At 53.1% G+C, this 17791-nt stretch overlaps 1 protein-coding gene across 1 annotated transcript; it reads left to right on the forward strand.

Moving 5' to 3' along the window:
* The first annotated feature begins 337 nt into the window (after positions 1 to 337).
* Positions 338 to 14631, forward strand: LOC103257248 (inter-alpha-trypsin inhibitor heavy chain H3). Its single transcript, XM_008054979.2, has 22 exons — positions 338 to 455; positions 1152 to 1172; positions 2039 to 2205; positions 2291 to 2395; positions 2654 to 2816; positions 3281 to 3394; positions 5204 to 5329; positions 5583 to 5699; positions 5852 to 6020; positions 6605 to 6730; positions 7021 to 7202; positions 8613 to 8798; positions 8950 to 9089; positions 9801 to 9955; positions 10045 to 10053; positions 11634 to 11666; positions 11916 to 11951; positions 12092 to 12205; positions 12687 to 12891; positions 13589 to 13761; positions 13949 to 14060; positions 14381 to 14631. Exons 1-22 carry the CDS (start codon positions 366 to 368, stop codon positions 14508 to 14510), a joined length of 2673 nt encoding a protein of 890 aa, XP_008053170.1. The 5' UTR covers positions 338 to 365; the 3' UTR covers positions 14511 to 14631.
* Positions 14632 to 17791: the final 3160 nt, after the last annotated feature.

The raw sequence follows: 17791 nt of genomic DNA on the forward strand, positions 1-17791 counted from the left end.
CATCAGTGATGGGGACAAGAGGCAGCAATGCCAAGATGCCCTTTGCTCTAAATACAGCTCCACAACTGTTTCCATCATGCACACCAGAGAGTCCTAGTGCCCATTTGTTGACACACATCTGCTCTCCTGGGGTGTCATCATGTCCCCTGATCTGTGAGGAGTGAAGCCTGATGCTATTGATAATACCCACTGGGCCTCTCATGCACACACATCTGGGAGCCCATTACTCCGCCCACGCCCAAATTCCCGTCTCCACTCCTCCCACTCAAGCCGGTCACTGACCCTGCTTGAAAATCACCAGGCTCACTTGGAAAACACCAGGCTTGCTCCCATAAGAGGTGTGGGTAAGGCCTGTGTGTTTAGCGATGGCATCTGCTTGGTGGCCCTACCTCACCTTGGCTCTGCTCTCTGGCTTGGCGGTCTCTGGCTTCCCAAGAAGCCCCTTCCAGCTTGGGGTAAGTCTGACTCCTCTTCACCATTTGGGCCTTGGGGGTCAAATAGGCAGAAGGTACCAAAATGGATAAGTCCTCTAAGCTGGGTGAAAATGAGGCAGAAGGCTGGGCACTGAGCTGCTGAACACAGAGTTGGACATTAGGGAAACTGAGCTACAGCCAAGACCTACACTCACCTGCTGTCTAACCCTGGGCAAGGCTTTGAAACCCTCTGGGCCTCAGTTTCCCCACCTGTCAAACGTGCAGTGCACCGTGAACTGCTCACTGAGGGGCCGTGCAGGTCCAAGTCTCAGACGAGAGCAGAGGCCTCTATAAAATATTGAGCCCTGTGGGGGTGGGGGTGTGTTGGGGGGGTGCTTTGGGAGGAGACCCAAGGCACCAGGGGGCTAGGAAAGGCATAGTGAGAGACAGAACGAGGTGGAACCTGTGGGAGCATGGAGAGAGTGCCATGTTCAGTTCTTCCTGCCCTGCTCCCCTGGGTAACCTGAAGATCTGCTCCTCTCTGGACCTCAGATTCCCTATCTATTCAAATTCCTTCCTACTCTGACATATGGCTCTGAGAGAGTCTTACATCTGGGGACCCTCAATGTGTATGTGTGGAGCAGGGGCGCTGCTGAACCCTGATCCCAGTCCAGAGCCTCCCCCAGGCCATGTGACCTTGGCCTTGGCCTGACCCCCTGTTTGTTTTTGTCTTTGTAGAAACGGAGCCTCCCGGAAGGGGTGAGAACTTTCACTGGGAATGGGGCCAGATGGGGAAGGGCAGGATGGAGCTGGCTGCCCAACTGCTAAAGGTGTGGGCAATAACAGCAGGTCCCTCTCAACCGGCAAACAGCTCTTGGCCCCTGCCTGGAAGACACCCACATGACACAAGACCCTGGGAAAGAGCACCACAGAACTCTAGCCCCTCCAGCCTCGTGAGATGCAGCCCAGAAAGTCCCCCCATCCAGGCATCCCTTCCTTCCATAAACACACAGCACTTGGTACCTGGCCTTGTGTGCAGGCTGAGAACGTACAGTGAAGCAGTCTCTTCACACGCTCATGAGGCATCTTCATATCCCTGTTGAACCCCAACATCTCCCTGGGGCCTCCCTCAGTCCAACACCCCTGTTGGAGAGAGGGTGTCTGGGGATTTTCCTTGGCATAGGAAGTAAGCTCCTGTTTGGGAGATAGAATGAGGAGATTACCAAAGGACACAGGAGGCGGGCTAGAGTGTGTGTGAGGGAACGTGCAGTGTGAAGGATGAACAGGAGGAGCCAGAGGCAGCTGTTCTTGGGGTGGAGTCCTGGGTAAGGCTGGAGCTCAGGGTGAGCAGAGAGGGCAGGATGAGATTTCACTGGCTACAGCTGCATGTCATCAGATGACAGAGCTGGGGAGGCAGAGCAAGCATCAGAACAATGGTGGATAATGGAATGTAGGGACCAGGGATGCAGCCTGGGCTTCAGATGGGGAGACTGGGAGGAAGGAGGCGCTGCTCATCAGGTAAGGGCCCCAAAATCTGCAAGGGAGTTTGGAAGGGAGGTGACCAGGTTGCAGACCTGGTTCCCTGTTCTCCCTGATTGGCTGATCTCTGCCCAACTCTCCCACAGGTGACCGATGGCATCGAGGTCTACAGTACCCAAATCAGCTGCAAGGTGACTTCTCGCTTTGCTCACAATGTTGTCACCACAAGAGCCGTCAACCGTGCAGATATGGCCAAGGAGGTTTCCTTTGACGTGGAGCTGCCCAAGACAGCCTTCATCACCAACTTCACCTTGTGGGTGCCACCATGGCTGCTGGCACTAGGCTCAGGCTGGGTTCTGGCCCAATGTGACTCCCCCCCTTAACCCTTTATCCCACAGGACCATTGACGGCATTACCTACCCTGGGAGTGTCAAGGAGAAGGAAGTTGCCAAGCAACAGTATGAAAAGGCTGTGTCCCAGGGCAAGACAGCGGGCTTGGTCAAGTGAGTGTGGACCCCAGGCCAAGGAGAATGCCTTGGCTTCAAGGGACCTCAGGGCTACAAACAACAACTGCTATTATTATTGTTACAACAAAAGGTACCCACAATTTTTACCTATCTCATGGTGAGGCTGAGGCAACCAGGGCTCAGAATGGATGGGGTCTCCCTAAAGCAAAGGGCTGGGGCCTTTTTGAACCTAGGGCCGAGGAAGGGTGGGTTTGTGCAGTCTTTGGAGTAGTCACTGTCTCTCACTGGGTTCAGGGCCTCGGGGAGGAAGCTGGAGAAGTTCACAGTCTCCGTCAATGTGGCTGCGGGCAGCAATGTCACCTTTGAGCTCAGCTATGAGGAGCTGCTGAAGAGGCACAAGGGCAAGTACGAGATGTACCTCAAGGTCCAACCCAAGCAACTGGTCAAACACTTTGAGGTAATCAGCTGCTTTGCCGCCCCTGTGGAAACCGCATGGGGTGCAGGGAAGGCTCAGAGGAATGACATGGTTGTGGCCACACAACAGGGACCAAGGAGAGAGGGATGGGCTGAACTCAGCAGATCCAGATTTGGTGCTGGGCCCTGGAGGGTAATACCACCAAGTGCCTCTGTGGTGCCTACAACTGGGTACTTGCACGTTTTACCTGCCTCAAAACTGAAAACCAAAGGAAAGTCTCCCATGGTGGAAAGTGAGGCACATATGGCAGGTGGTAGAAATGCTTTGGAGTCAGTGTACCCTTCTATAAGCCCCTGGGTCATTCTCCTGGTGAAAGACTCCAGTCTTGAGCCTCAGCATTGTTCTAGGGTGTCCCTGCATCATTACAGACCCGTCTCCTTCCCACTGGCCTTGGCCTGAAGTTGGCCTCTGCAGCCACTGACATGTCTCTGCTTTGGCCATTTCAGATTGAAGTAGATATCTTCGAGCCCCAGGGCATCAGCTTGCTGGATGCGGAGGCCACATTCATCACCAATGACCTCCTGGAAAGCGCCCTCACCAAGTCCTTCTCAGGAAAAAAGGTGGTAGATGCCTCTTATACCTAGGAGACAGGAATACTGACCCCAGCAGGACCCCCTGCCCAGGGCTTGGGTGATGCACGCATTTGTATTGGGGTAGAGGGGAATCAATCTGCAGCCACCACCTTACTCTTTATCTGCTTTATCTGCTTGGGTCAGGAGTGAGGATGCGAAATGCAGGGGCCTGCTGGCAACCTACCAGATGAATGAGTGTCTTAATTGTACTGGGGGATTGGAATCCATTTTTTTTTTTTTTTTTTGAGTTGGAGTCTCAGTCCATTGCCCAGACTGGAGTACAGTGGCCGCTCCCAGCCACCGCAGCCTCGACCTGCTGGGCTCTGGTGATCCTTCCACCTCAGCCTTCCGAGTAGCCGGAATTACAGGCATGCACTACCACGCCCGGCTGATTTTTTGATTTATTGTAGAGATGAGGTCTTGCCAAGTTGCCCAGGCGGGTCTCGAACCCGCGGGCTCGGGCAATCCACTCACCTCAGCCTCCCAAAGCGCGTGATTACAGGCTGAGCCACCAAGCCCGGCTGGGAATCCATTTGTGATGCCCAGTCTCATTCCACCTTGGGAAGCGGACTTGGTAGGGGTCATGGTTCCTGTTTAGCCAATAAGGAGATGAGGTAGTAATTTAGATCCAGTGACTCTACATGGAGGGATAATAGATTAGAAAGAACTCCATTCTCGGAGGAGGGTGGTTGCCCCCTGGTGCCCAAGGCCCCCAGCTCTTCAGGGCCCTTATTGCCAGTGGGGAGTGCATGAATAAATGTTTATACAAACAGACCTCAGTCATTCAGGACTTGCAGGATGAGGTCTGAGGAGCACATACTCACAGGGCTGCTGGCTTCTGCAGAGCCATATCCCTGCCAGAGCCTCCTCCCCGCTGGCCACTCTCCCCCCTCCGCTTCTCTTGGCATCAACACTCCAACATTCCAAGCCACCCAGGAAGTTACTTTTTATGGTGCAAAACTTGCCTCCCTAAGTGACTCCTCAGTGCAGAGCTCCAAGGTAGGCTGAGCAAAAGGGTGTCTGGGCCAGCAAAAATGGAGATGGAAGCTGGGCATGGTAGCTCATGCCTGTAATCCCAGTACTTTAAGAGGCTGAGGCAGGAGAGATGCTTGAGGTCAGGAGTTTGAGACCAATCTGGACAATATAATGAGACCTTGTCTCAAAAAAAAAAAAAAAAAAAAGAAAAGAAAATGTAAGGCTGAATCATGCCCGTGCCCATGCCCCATGCCCTCCAAAGGTAGAGTAGTACTCAGAAAGTCTAGACTGTGGCAAACAACAGCCTCCAATCCCTAGCGGCTGGAGAGCACACCTGGTGGTGGGCAGCTTCTAGCTCTTGCTGGTCTCTATCTGCCTAAGAGCTCCTCTCTAGGCTGGGCACAGTGGATCATCCTGTAATCCCATAACTTTGGGAAGCTGAGCCAAGAGGACTGCCTGAGCCCGGGGGGCGAGACCAGCCGGGGCAACTTGATGAGACCTCATCACTACAATAAATAAAAAAAATTAGCCAGGTGTGGTAGCTCGTGCCTGTAGTTCCAACCATTGGAACTGGAACTTGGAAGGGTAAGGCGGAAGGATTGCCTGAGCCCAACAGGTCAAGGCTGCAGTAGCTGTGAGCGTGCCACTGCATGCCAGCCTGGGTGACAGAGTGAGACTCCAACTCAAAAAAAAAAAAAGAAAAGAAAAAGAGCTCCACCCTGTGAGGGCTGCACTTCTGCTCCCTAGGGCTCCCCAGGCTAGGTCTGCCAGTGGGCAGGCCCCGGCCAAGCTGAGCAAGGGTTCTCCATTGCCATCCCTCAGGGCCATGTGTCCTTCAAGCCCAGTTTAGACCAACAGCGTTCATGTCCAGCCTGTACAGACTCTCTCCTCAATGGAGACTTCACCATCACCTATGATGTGAACAGAGAGTCTCCAGCCAACTTACAGGTACACGGGGGTTGACTCACCATCATTGTGGGTGGGCTGGTGCAAAAGGGGCTGCAGCTGCACATAGAGCATCACCCTCCATCTTCAGCCCAAGGCTGACTTTTCCTACATGGCATGGGATGGCCTAGAGCCTTTGTATAGCACCCTCTTAGAGGGTAGCATAGAAACGTCTATTCTTGGGCTTCTATTTACGAGTAGTCCATGTGGTGTTGCTAAGGGATGTCACCTTTGTCTCTCTCTCTCCCCTTTCTAGATAGTCAATGGCTACTTTGTGCACTTCTTTGCACCCCAAGGCCTTCCAGTAGTGCCTAAGAATGTGGCCTTCGTGATTGACATCAGTGGTTCTATGTCTGGTCGGAAATTAGACCAGGTACTTTCCTCAGCACAAGTGGCAAGTCTCGGGTGGGAACAAAAAGCTGTCATTTGTGGGGAAAGAGGAGAGTGGGACAGGCCTCTGCCCACTTTAGACGAACCTAGCTCTCTGCAGGGTCACTCCTGGGTTCTTGTCTCTCTCTCCTTCAGACAAAGGATGCCCTTCTCAAAATCCTGGAGGACATGAAAGAAGAAGACTACCTGAATTTCATCCTGTTCAGTGGAGATGTGACTACTTGGAAAGAGGACCTAGTCCAGGCCACTCCAGAGAACCTCCAGGAGGCCAGGACATTTGTGAAGAACATCGATGACAGAGGATGTAAGGGCAGAGGGGCCAGACTCGCCTGCTAGCAGCTCCTTCCTCTGCCCCCCACCCCAGCAACCTGCTTCCCCTCATGAGCAGGCCCTGCAGACACGAGCTAGGGTAGAGGGAGGAATAGGCAGTCCTCAGACTTGAAGACAGGACATAGGGTGGCTTCTCTGTGGTCTACAAAAACCGTTGTTTCTGTGTCTAAGCCATGATCCTGGCGCCCTACAAGTCCCAGTAAAAGAAGGCCACAAAGAACCCTTCCTCCTGGCCCTGTTTCTTATGGAAAAGCATGTGTGAGGTCTACACCACACCCCTGTCCCCCTAGCAAGACCATCAGACTGATTGCCAAATTGCTTTACAATCACCGTGGGCCCTCACCCTTCTGCAGCCCTCGCATCACCATTTGAAGGTGTGAGTCATTTGCTGGTTCATGCACTGATTTATTCAGTGTTTGCTGAGTGCCACCATGTACTGACAGACAGGGTCCTTGGGCACACAAGCAGGGCCTGCCATCCCGGCCTCCCCAACTCCAGACTCCCTGCACTTGGCATCCTGAGGACACCTTCCCACGGTGCTGTCTGTCTGTGTCCCAGTGACCAACATCAACGATGGGCTGCTGAGGGGCATCAGTATGCTGAACAAGGCTCGGGAGGAGCACAGAGTCCCAGAGAGGAGCACTTCCATTGTCATCATGCTGACCGACGGGGATGCCAATGTTGGTGAGAGGATGCTGTGGCTCTGAACCTGACCCAGTGTGCCTGGCTGCTGCTCTTGGCTCTGTACATGGCTACCTGGAAACCTCAGGCCTCTTTCTAGGGTCTCCCAAGCCCGGGGAGCCCCTCAAGGGCAGGGTTCTGCCTTCCACTGCCAGGGCTCCTGACAAGGGCTCATGGCTGTGACCCTACCAGCTCTGCATGTGTGGGAGTCAGAACTCTCCAGACAGAACTGGGCCAGATAGAGCCAGTTTGCAGGACTGTGGCTGGAGTGTGAATACCCTCTTTTCCTACAGGTGTGAGCAATCCTGAAAAAATCCAAGAGAATGTGCGGAACGCCATCAGGGGCAAGTTCCCCTTGTATAACCTGGGCTTTGGCCACAATCTGAATTACAACTTCCTAGAGAGTATGGCCCTGGAGAATCACGGGTTTGCCCGGCGCATTTATGAGGACTCGGATGCCAATTTGCAGTTGCAGGTATGCCTTGTCTTGCATACTTCCAGGAATGAAGACCTCATAACTGTACCACCATGTGACAGTTTCAGTTGTTAGAGTTTTCTCTTGGATTGAAACCTACCTCTGAACACCTGTGACCCATTAATAGTGGTCTGATTTTGTCCTCGGGCTACACAGAATAGGCCTGCTTCTATAGTAGGGTTGTCAGAGCAAATATATGACATTTGATTAAATATGAATTTCTGAAAAACAGTGAACTCAGGTTTAGTGTAAGTATGCTCCAAATATTGCATAAGACATTGTATTCATTTACAAGAGCTGTCATAACAAAGTACCACAGAAATGTATTTTCCCTTAATTCCAGAAGCTGGATGTCCCAGATCAGTGTGGCAGTGGGTTGGTTCCTTCTAAGGACTAGGAGGGAAGGGTCTGTCCTGGGCGACTCTCCTTGGCTTGTCTGTGGTCATCTTGACCCTGGGTCTCCACATGTATCCTTCTGTGTTCAATCTCTTCTCCTTATAAAAACCCCAGCCATATTAGATTAGGACCCACCTAAAGACTTCATTTTGGAGACACTATCACCAAATAAGGTTGAATTTTAGGAGTACGCATTCAACCCATAATAGACTTACACATACTAAACAATTACTCATTATTTATCTGTCATTCACTCCAACTGTATAAAACTCCTTTATATTTGCTGAATCTGACAACCTGTTTCTCCCCCTGGTTGCCAAGGTCATCTCCATCCCTGCAGTTTCAGCCTGGCACCTCCCATCTGCCTGAGATCTCTGCACTTCCATCCATGACACCTTCTCAAGTCTGCCTTTCTTCCCTTCCTTTTCTCCTTCTTGCTTTTCTTCCAACGGACATTCCTTAAATACTTTCTGTATGACAGGAACTCTGTCCTTTCTTTCTCTTCTCCCAGGTGTCTATCTAGGAGCTGGGGCTGGGGGAGTGAAGGAGGAGCCGGAGGACATAGTCAGGGCCATGGTAAAGTGGAAGCCGGGCTCGGTGGCTCAGCCTGTAATCCTGTGCCTTTGGGAGGCTGAGGTGAGTGGATTGCCTGAGCCTGTAGGTTCGAGACCCGCCTGGGCAGGCGAGACCTCATCTCTACAATAAATCAAAAAAATTAGCCAGGCGTGGTTGCGTGTGCCTGTAGCTCCAGCTACTTGGAAGGCTGAGGTGGAAGGATCGCCGGAACCCAGCAGGTCGAGGCTGTGGTGGCCGGGAGCGGCCACTGCACTCCATTCTGGGCGACAGTGAGACTCCAATTCAAAAAAAAAAAAAAGAAAGTGAAAATCAGGAGCCAGGCTGGCCCAGCCCTGGGGGACAGACACTATGCTATAGCATTGGTGGCAGCTTGTCCACCCTGGGCCTCTTCCTGTCTGTCTTGGGGTCTGAGGTGATCCATTCCAATCTGAACTACAGGGCTTCTACGAGGAAGTGGCCAACCCACTGCTGATGAATGTGGAATTGGAATACCCTGAGAATGCCATCCTGGATCTCACCCAGAACAGTTATCAGCACTTCTACGATGGCTCTGAGATCGTGGTGGCTGGACGCCTGGTGGACGAGTACAAGGATATCTTTAAAGCAGATGTGAAGGGCCATGGGGTGAGCTGGACCAGGGCCTGGACGTATGCTGGGAAGGGGGACCAGACCGATGGAGCTCTGGCCAGATGTGCCAGCTTTTGGGCCAGGTGTGGTGGTCCCTGAACCCAGCCCACTTGTCTCCAGCCCCTCGCCTCCTCCACCCCCGCCCCAGGCCATCAATGACCTGACCTTCTCAGAAGAGGTAGACATGAAGGAGATGGAGAAGGCCCTGCAGGAGCGGGAATACATTTTTGGGGATTATATCGAGCGGCTCTGGGCCTACCTCACCATTGAGCAGCTGCTGGAGAAACGGTGAGCCAGGCCCCATGCTGCCCCTACCTGTGCCTGCCCCTGTGTTGGCTGTGCTCTGGGGGAGCACGAGAGGAGGAAGACTTGAGCACATCCCAGGGAGGCACACTCCTAGCTAGTCTCAGCTATGCTGCCCTCTTCTTGGCACAGCACCAGGATTGTTTGCAGAGCAGTCTGTAAGAAGCCCTGTGCTTTCACATCTAGGCCTCTTGCCCAAAGGCTCAAGTGGGCAAGCGCTGTGGCCAGCAGCCTGGGTGTGCCCTTGAGGGCAGGGCAGGGCCTCAGCACACTGATCCCTACACCTAGCAAGGTCCAGTGTGGGCGAGGCTGAACAGAACTGGAGTCTGGGACTGCAGCCCTCAGCTTCCTGAGGGCAGAGCTGGGCCAGCTCTTGAGGGTGAGGTCAGTGGTCATTGAGGCAGGTAAACTCATAAAGCCCTAGCACAGAGTTTGGCCAGCTGTAGTCCCTTGCATTTTATAGGTGGGAAAACTAAGGCCAGAGGAGAAACAGGGCTAGACCACATGCCACAGGAGCTGGAGAGTCAGTCTTTTCTGAGCTCCAATAGGCTCTACTCCCCAGGACCCACAAAGGGGTGGAGGAGAAGGGACCTTGGCTGCTTCTGGCACTCCTGGCCTGGTTCTGGGACCCAGGGCATCCAAGGCAGGCAGCAACTATTCTCTGGGCTGACCCTCCTGACCACCCCCTCCTCACAGCAAGAACGCCCATGGTGAGGAGAAGGAGAACCTTACAGCCCAGGCCCTGGATCTGTCCCTGAAGTATCACTTTGTGACTCCGCTGACCTCCATGGTGGTGACCAAGCCTGAGGACAATGAGGACCGGCAGGACATTGCCGACAAGCCTGGGGAAGGTGGGCACAGGGAATGGAAGCCAGAACCCAGAGGTCTCCCTCCAGGACCCTGGGCGCTCAGCAGGGGAGTGGGGCAGGCCGAGGAGAAGGGCCAAGGGGTGGGGAAGGCGGCATGGAGAGTGAAGCAGTCAGCATGGACAGCAGGGCATGGGATGAGGAGGATGTCTGCATTTCTAGAGGGATGAGAGTAAATGGGGCACCTTGCCCCGGGCCCATTTCAAGAGAAAGGACTTAGGCTGTAGCATGGAAGGATTTAGTTAGATTAGAAGAAGCATTTTCAACCTGAAGGTTAGGCCTGGAGCAGGCTACCAGGCATCTGGGGCTTGTGAGAGCTCTGAGAGTTGGAGGCTGTGACCAAGCCTCCTCAACCAGACCACAGACCACCCTACTCAACGGGAAGATGCCCACTGGGTTTCTGGGACAATGACACAGGGCATGTGGCTGAAGGGTTTTGCATGGGAAGGCACGGGAGGTAAGAAGCTGGACCAGGCCTGTGGCTTCCGGGAGCTCCTGGTTCCAGGCAGGAATAGCTGACTGCTGAGAGGCCCACACCTGGGACTGACTAGCCAGGCACCAAGCTCTGGCCCCTGCTCCAGCCGCTGCCTTTGTTTGCATTGGTCCCACACCAGTAGTCCATGGCTTCTAACGTGTCTGTCCTTTTCCTCCTTCGCTGTGCTTGTGGATGCAGAAGGTAAGTGTTGGCGAGCAGCTGGGTGGGCATTACAGAAGGAGGGCGAGAGAGCACTGAGGGGCCTTTCCTCACAAGCCATTGTGCACGCAGGACACCTGGACCCAGTCCAGCTCTATTGCCAAGTAGTGACTCTGCCCCTCTCTGAGCCTCTGGGTTCCCATCGGTTGCTTGAGGGAGACTTCCCCTGTCCAGGGAGAGACAACTCGTATGAAAGTGAGCTGTGACCTGCAAAAACAGCAAGTTAGCATGTTAGTCATTTATACTCCCTTAATCCCACAGCAACTCTCCAAGAGGGTCCTTTTTATGATTCGCAATTTTCAGTGAGAAAACAAGGCATAGTGAGGTTGAGTCTATTTGCTGAGGGACCACAGGGTTCTGCGTTTCTTGTCATAAAATTGGAGCCTCACCTGTCACAACCCTCTACCATGGAGCAGGGCCCCCAAAGACCCTACTGTCCTGCCTGTTTTCTTCTGTGTCAGGTTCAGGTTTGGGGTGGGTCATCACTTTCCCTTCATGACACCCTAATTACTGGCACATGTATTTACATTTGTGTTTGCATGCATACATTTGTATGCGTGCAAACTTACATGTGAATTTGAGTGGGTGTGGGTGTGGGTGGGTGTTTCACTACCAAGGAGCAACTGACAGCTGTGAGCCTCCACCCTGGAGGGTGGAGAGTCCAGGGGTGAGGGCAGATTCCACTGTGAGCCTGACTCAGGAGAGAGTAGCTGCCAGCTCCCTGGCTTTCATCTTAGTCACATCAAAATGCCCCTAGCACTGAAAATACACTCCGATTGCCACCAGCCCTACAAAGTAGTTCCAGTGCATGTCCCCTATCTAAGCCAAAGCTTTGGGACCACATCTCCACCTCTATCTGACAGTGTTGGGACCCCACTGGGGCCAGTTGCTCCCAAGACAGAAGGCAGAGGGTTGGTGGAGACGGAACCCCTAGACCCTGCTCACAGCTGCCTTTTGTCTTCTCTTCAGGCACATCTGTGGTCCCATCCATGGCCTTGATGAGTGAGTATATGTGGCTGTTGAAGCCCCCTCTGTGCACTGCCCAGAACTTGACCCTGCCCTGCTCCCCTCTGTGGTCTTACCTGAATCTGTTCTTGGGGACACGCTGATACACACGGTGTCCTGAGGAGATTGGAGGCTGGGGCGTTAGGGAGCATGAAGGGAAGAGGCAAGAGTCAAACTCCAGGTGGGGTCCTGGCACCTACCAGGGCTGCTGGCTTAGCTCAGGCCTCTCTCACTTTGCATTTACAGCTGGCTACCAGCCTCCTCAGAACGCCTACTTCTACGGTGAGTTCCCTGGCTCCCCCCGGGGTCAAGGCTCAGGGTCCCGGGCACAGCTCTCCTGCATGTCTAGAGGTCCAGCTCAGGGAGGCCCCTGGTACGGTGTGAGGTGCCAGAAGCCAGCCCTTTGTCTGATGTGCCCTCAGTGGATGGAGACCCACACTTCATCATCCAAGTTCCGGAGAAAGACGATGCCCTCTGCTTCAACATCGATGAAGACCCAGGCACCGTGCTGCGCCTCATTCAGGACCCAGTCACAGGTGGGGGATTCAGGCTGAGGCTGGGGACAGGGGGCTCTTCTTGGGAGGACCTGGAGCCCCCAGGTGGGCACAGGGCCAGGTCCTAACTCTGCCCAGTAATGCGTCACCTTCCCATGCAGAGCATGCAGGGGTGGGCACTGCCCAAAGCCACAGGCTTCCTCAGTCCCCAGATGACAGCACTATGGAGAGATGGTTAGACTGGCTAGGAAGCCTGGCCTGGGGGTAGGACCCTGCGCAAGTCTGGGGAATCATCTTTCTCTGACTCCTGGCCCAGACAAGGGACACATCCACAGTGTCTCAGCATGACCCAAACCTAGGGTTTCTAAGAACAGGCAGAGCTGGACTCTGAAGTCTGGGTCTCTCCTGTGGTCCCCACTCAGCTACTCTTCAGCAGGTCTGGTTGAAGGGAAAGGTACATCCCTCAAGACCAGTCTGAACTCAGAAGTTCTCACTGACCTCCCCGGCCCCATCCCTCTGGCAGGCATCACAGTTAATGGGCAGATCATTGGTGACAAGAGAGATAGCCCTGACTCCAAGACCAGAAAGACTTACTTTGGAAAACTGGGAATTGCCAATGCTCAGATGGACTTGCAGATTGAGGTGACGACGGAGAAGATCACCCTGTGGAACGGGGCTGCGCAGAGCACTTTCAGATGGCTGGACACAGTCACAGTCACGCAAGATGGGTAAGTTCCTCTACAAGGTCTCCAAGGGACACTACGGCCTGAGAGACTATGGAGGCTCTTGAAGGATTTGGACAAACCCCAGGACAGGAAGTCCATGGAGGTCACAGGAAAGATCAGGGGCCTGAACCCAGGCCCCCGCCACAGAAGAGAGTGACCATGATGGCCCCCAACCAATCCTTGGGGCCCCATCAGAGCCAGAATTGGCAGCTGGACAATTCACAGGACTGACTTTGAGGGAAGGGCTGGCTGGAGGAAAGCATTAGGTGATCACAACAATAACCCCATTTGCACCTTCTGCGGCTGAACTTGTTAGTTCTAAACTCCTCACTCTCTCCCATGGCTTCCGATGCCCCAGAGCCAGGTGGGCAGGGTAGGAGTGCTACTCCCACTGAGGCTCAGAGAGGGGGCAGAGTCTGCCCAATGCCGCACAGGAAGTAAGTGCTGGGGTTGGACCCCAAACCTCCGGACTCCCAGGCCAGCCCTCTTTCCTGCTTACAGAAGAACAAGGATCCACTTGATGGAGGGCATAGAGAACATGTATGAGGCATCCTCTTTCCAACACTCCTGAGATAGTTGAGTCTGTGGGCTTTCAGGGGCCATGGACTGAGAGGGTCTTGTAAAGTCATCCTTGATTCAGATGCCCATTGTCATGGCCACTGGCCTCATAGCCACCGGCTGACCTCCTCCTCTCTTGTAGGCTGTCTGTGATGATCAACAGAAAGAAGAACATGGTGGTCTCTTTTGGAGATGAGGTTACCTTTGTGGTTGTCCTGCACCAGGTTTGGAAGAAACATCCCATCCACCATGACTTTCTAGGCTTCTATGTGGTGGACAGTCACCGGATGTCAGCACAGACACATGGGCTGCTGGGTACGCAATGTTCAGATCACAGGCTTGTTCAGGTCAGATAGCAGTGTGAGAAAGAGATGTACAAGGCCTTCCCACTCACCTAGCTCACGACACCCCATTCAGCCTTTCTGTCAACCCTTAAAGGTCAGCAGCCATGTTACCCATGTCAGTTACTAGGAGCTAACAATGTTAATGTTTTCATTCTCAGGGCAATTCTTCCACCCCTTTGACTTTGAAGTGTCCAATATCCACCCAGGCTCTGACCCCACAAAGCCAGATGCCACGATGGTGGTGAAGAACCATCGACTGACTGTCACCAGGTGAGAGGCCTCTTCTGATACCTCTCCCTCTCAGCAACAAGACAGGAAGAGGAGAAAGCCCTCTCTGCCCAGGCAGGGCTTATTTGCATGGTGGGCTGTTGTCTTATGTGAGGTACCCTTGTTTCCTTTGAGGTCTTGGCCCTTCTAGCCTCCTCCTATTCGATGAAAAGTGCAAGCTTGATACCCTTGAAAGTGTAATCATGTCACCTAATTCTTGACCAAATAATTTTGGACTCTTAGAATTGCCAACTTCACACCCTCTTCAAACCTCAGGTCCCTGACCATAGCAGCCATCACAGCATCTCTCTTCTTTTTCCCAGGGGTTCTCAGAAAGACTACAGAAAGGATGCCAGGGTTGGCACTAAGGTCATCTGCTGGTTTGTCCACAACAACGGGGAAGGGCTGATTGATGGTGTCCATTCCGACTACATTGTCCCCAACCTGTTTTGAGGAGACACAACAACAGCTCCTGCTGAGATGGCTGACCCAACTTGCCTGACATCTGGAACAGGGGCACAGAACAGAGCCTGTGGGAGGGGCTGGGAAAATAAAGCTCAAAGTGAAAACCAGACAGCTGCCAGCCTCTACACACCTTCATGAGTCTCTGCTCCAGGCAACAGGCAGCTGGACACACAGCAGCTCAAATAAGGGACAGCTGGCAGGAAGGCAACTTCTTAGATCTCTCAACTGACACAGTTAGAGACAGAGTAGGTTGGGGTGGCACTTTGGGGAGTCACATGTGTGATAGTTTGGGAAAGAAAAAAATCTGGAGCTCTGACAAGTCAGGTGAGTGCATTTCAGTGTCCAAGAAGGTCATGAGAAAGGCAAGGGGTCATCGCTCAAGAACTCCTATGAGGGTCTTCAGAAGTAGATAATGCTCCAGGGCAAACACAGCCCACATCTAAGTGGGGATATCATCTGCCCCTCTATCTGTCCATCTATCCACCCATCCACCTATCGTACCATCCATACATCCTATCAACCATCCATCCATCCATCCTCAACCGTTTACCCATGCATTCATCCATCTGTCCATCACTCTAGTATCCACCCTATCATCCATCCATCCTTCCAACTACCTGTCCATCCATCTATCCACTCACACACCCACCCACCCACCCATTCACCACCTGATCGTCTGTCGGTTCATTCATTCATTCCATCTGACTGTCCATATATTCACCCACCAGCAGACAAACGCAATGCTCTGGGGACAGGATCTGGGACCACACAGTTCAGTAATCCTGTCCCATTTTCATGGTTGCCCATTTGTCTTCAGCTGGGCCAGGCATCTCTGTACTCCTCCAGTTTTACCTCATGGTGACCACTTGTTCTACCCTCCCAACGAGTCTGGGTGGAGTATCAGGTCAGAGAAAAGTTTCCGGGGAATGAATCTGAGAGAGCTCCAGCTTAGACAACCCTCTCCCACCTGGACAACCTCAGCCGCCCCTTCCTGGGTCTCCCTGACTCCATACTGTTTTCCACAGCGAGCTTTTCACAGAATAAAACTGCTTACCACTCCCTGCCTAAATCCTCACAAATGACATTTCCCATCCACTGCTCTTGGGACCAAGACAAAGGTACGACCTAATGCCTCTCCACCCTCCCCTCATACACCAGGTCCTTCCCTTGCCTTCTGGGTTTCAGACACACAGGCTGCTCCCACTTGTGCAAACATAATCCCTCCTGCCCCAGACTCTTTGCTTCTGCTCTTCCGTCTGCCTGAGGGGCTACAGACATGCTGGGCAGAGAACGTCCCACTGAAGAAAGCCGTGAGTGGTTCTGCTTGATGGCAGAGCAGGGGGCACAATCAGGCTGGAGGAGGTTAGAATCAGACTGGGGAAAACCATGGGTGTCAGGGTGGGGGAAGGTCACATTTGGGGTGGGTCACTAGGTAGCTGTCCTACTTCCCACTGCAGGGTCTCCTGCAGGGCAGGAAGGTGGTCCAGAAGGAAATGTTTATCATCAGAGAAGACCCCCAGGTGGCACAGGATGCTACTGGCAGACTACTGGCTGTTATGAGACATGGCTTCCAACCTGGAGGTCTTTCCATGGCCCCAGGGTGAATGAAGCAGAGGTCCAACCTGAACTGGCTAAAAAGTCCTAGGCCTGTGAGCGGGCAGGCCCTGCCATTGTGTTCAGTCCTGGGTAGGCTGAGGGGCTTCATAGCTGTAAGCCAGTCATCTTGAGGTCAGTTTTCACATCTGTGAATTGGGGTCAGTGATCCTGCCAGATAGAGGGTGAAAAGGCATCCTCATTATGCTTTCTGATCTTCCTGATATGGCCATCTCTGCCTGGCAGCCCCAGGCAGCAGTCAAGCGAGGGGGCTGGAAGGAAGGCTGGAAGAGGTCCCTCTCCCCATCCATGCAGGCAAAAAGTAGGTGCACTCTGTTCTTTCTCCAGTCCCACATCACCCTGGCTCTGCCTGTTTCTACCGACAGTCTGGCTTTTAGGGTGGAAGGCAGATTCCATGGCCTGGTGCACACAGCACATGCCAGCCTGGCCCTCCTCCCCTCCCATCTTGTTCAACAACAGCCCTCCTTCAGCTTCCTTGATCTCAGTGCACAGCATCTGACTCTAGGCTGAACACATGTGTTCCTACCACCTGGCATCCTTGTCCTCCTTTTCCACTGGGCTAACTTCTCTTCCTTCTTCGATCTCATTCCCAAAAATACTACCCCCAGGAAGCCTTCCCTAACACTCCTATGTCTCCCTCTGGGCTCCTGCAGGACCTTGTTATTTTCTGGGTGGCAGCTGTCACAAGAGACATGGTGTCTGTCACGGTATAGTGTACCCACAGCACCTAGCCCAGGGCCTGGCCCAAGTAGGTGCTGGAGAGCACTAGGCAGATGAAAGAGTGAAAAGAGCATGGATCTACTTCCAGTTGATCACAGAGAACACCTGTTCACAGTTGCTGATAGGCCAGAATATCAGTCATGACCCCTATGCTTCTGCACAACTTCCGCAGCCCAGCCTACATGGTCAAGTCCCAGAGGGATGAGCTTGAGGTGGGCACTCCTCTCTCCTCCCTGTATGTCAGGGCTAGCCCCATGGCAAGTCACCCTGAGGTTGCTCTCTTATCCCACAGAGCTCTGGCCTGATCCCCTCTGAACAACCTTTACACGTGACTCAGTCTGAGCCCCTACCTGCCAATAGGGCTTGATGGGGAGGGAGCAGTATAGAAATTGTTTCTGTGTCCCAGCTATTTGGGAAGCTGAGGCAGGAGGATTGTGTGAGCTCAGGAAGATGAGGCTCGGTGAGTGTGTTTCTGCGTGTTGGGCAAGCCTGCTGCTGGAGATTCCTTCCACTGGCCTGTCCTCTGAACTTCCAGAAAGACCCACTCAGCAAACACCCTCGATAGCTCAAGAGCTGAGAAAAAATGTGTCCCTGATGAGCTGGTCTGTTTCTTCTTAGAAAACAACGAGCTCAAATGGGCAAAAGATATGAACAGACACTTCACAAAAGAAGACATTCGAGCAGCCAACAAACACATGAAGAAATGCTCAACCTCACTAATCATCAGGGAGATGCAAATCAAAACCACACTGAGATACCACCTAACTCCAGTCAGAATGGCAATTATCAACAACTCAAAGAATAACAGCTGCTGGAGAGGGTGTGGTGAAAAGGGAACACTTCTACACTGTTGGTGGGAGTGTAAACTAGTGCAACCTCTGTGGAAAGCAGTGTGGCGATTCCTAAAAGCTCTAAAAATTGACCTTCCATATGAC

The sequence above is a fragment of the Carlito syrichta genome, unplaced genomic scaffold, assembly GCF_000164805.1.
Source record: "Carlito syrichta isolate Samal-C Ts95f unplaced genomic scaffold, Tarsius_syrichta-2.0.1 Scaffold301625, whole genome shotgun sequence".
NCBI classification, from domain to species: domain Eukaryota; kingdom Metazoa; phylum Chordata; class Mammalia; order Primates; family Tarsiidae; genus Carlito; species Carlito syrichta.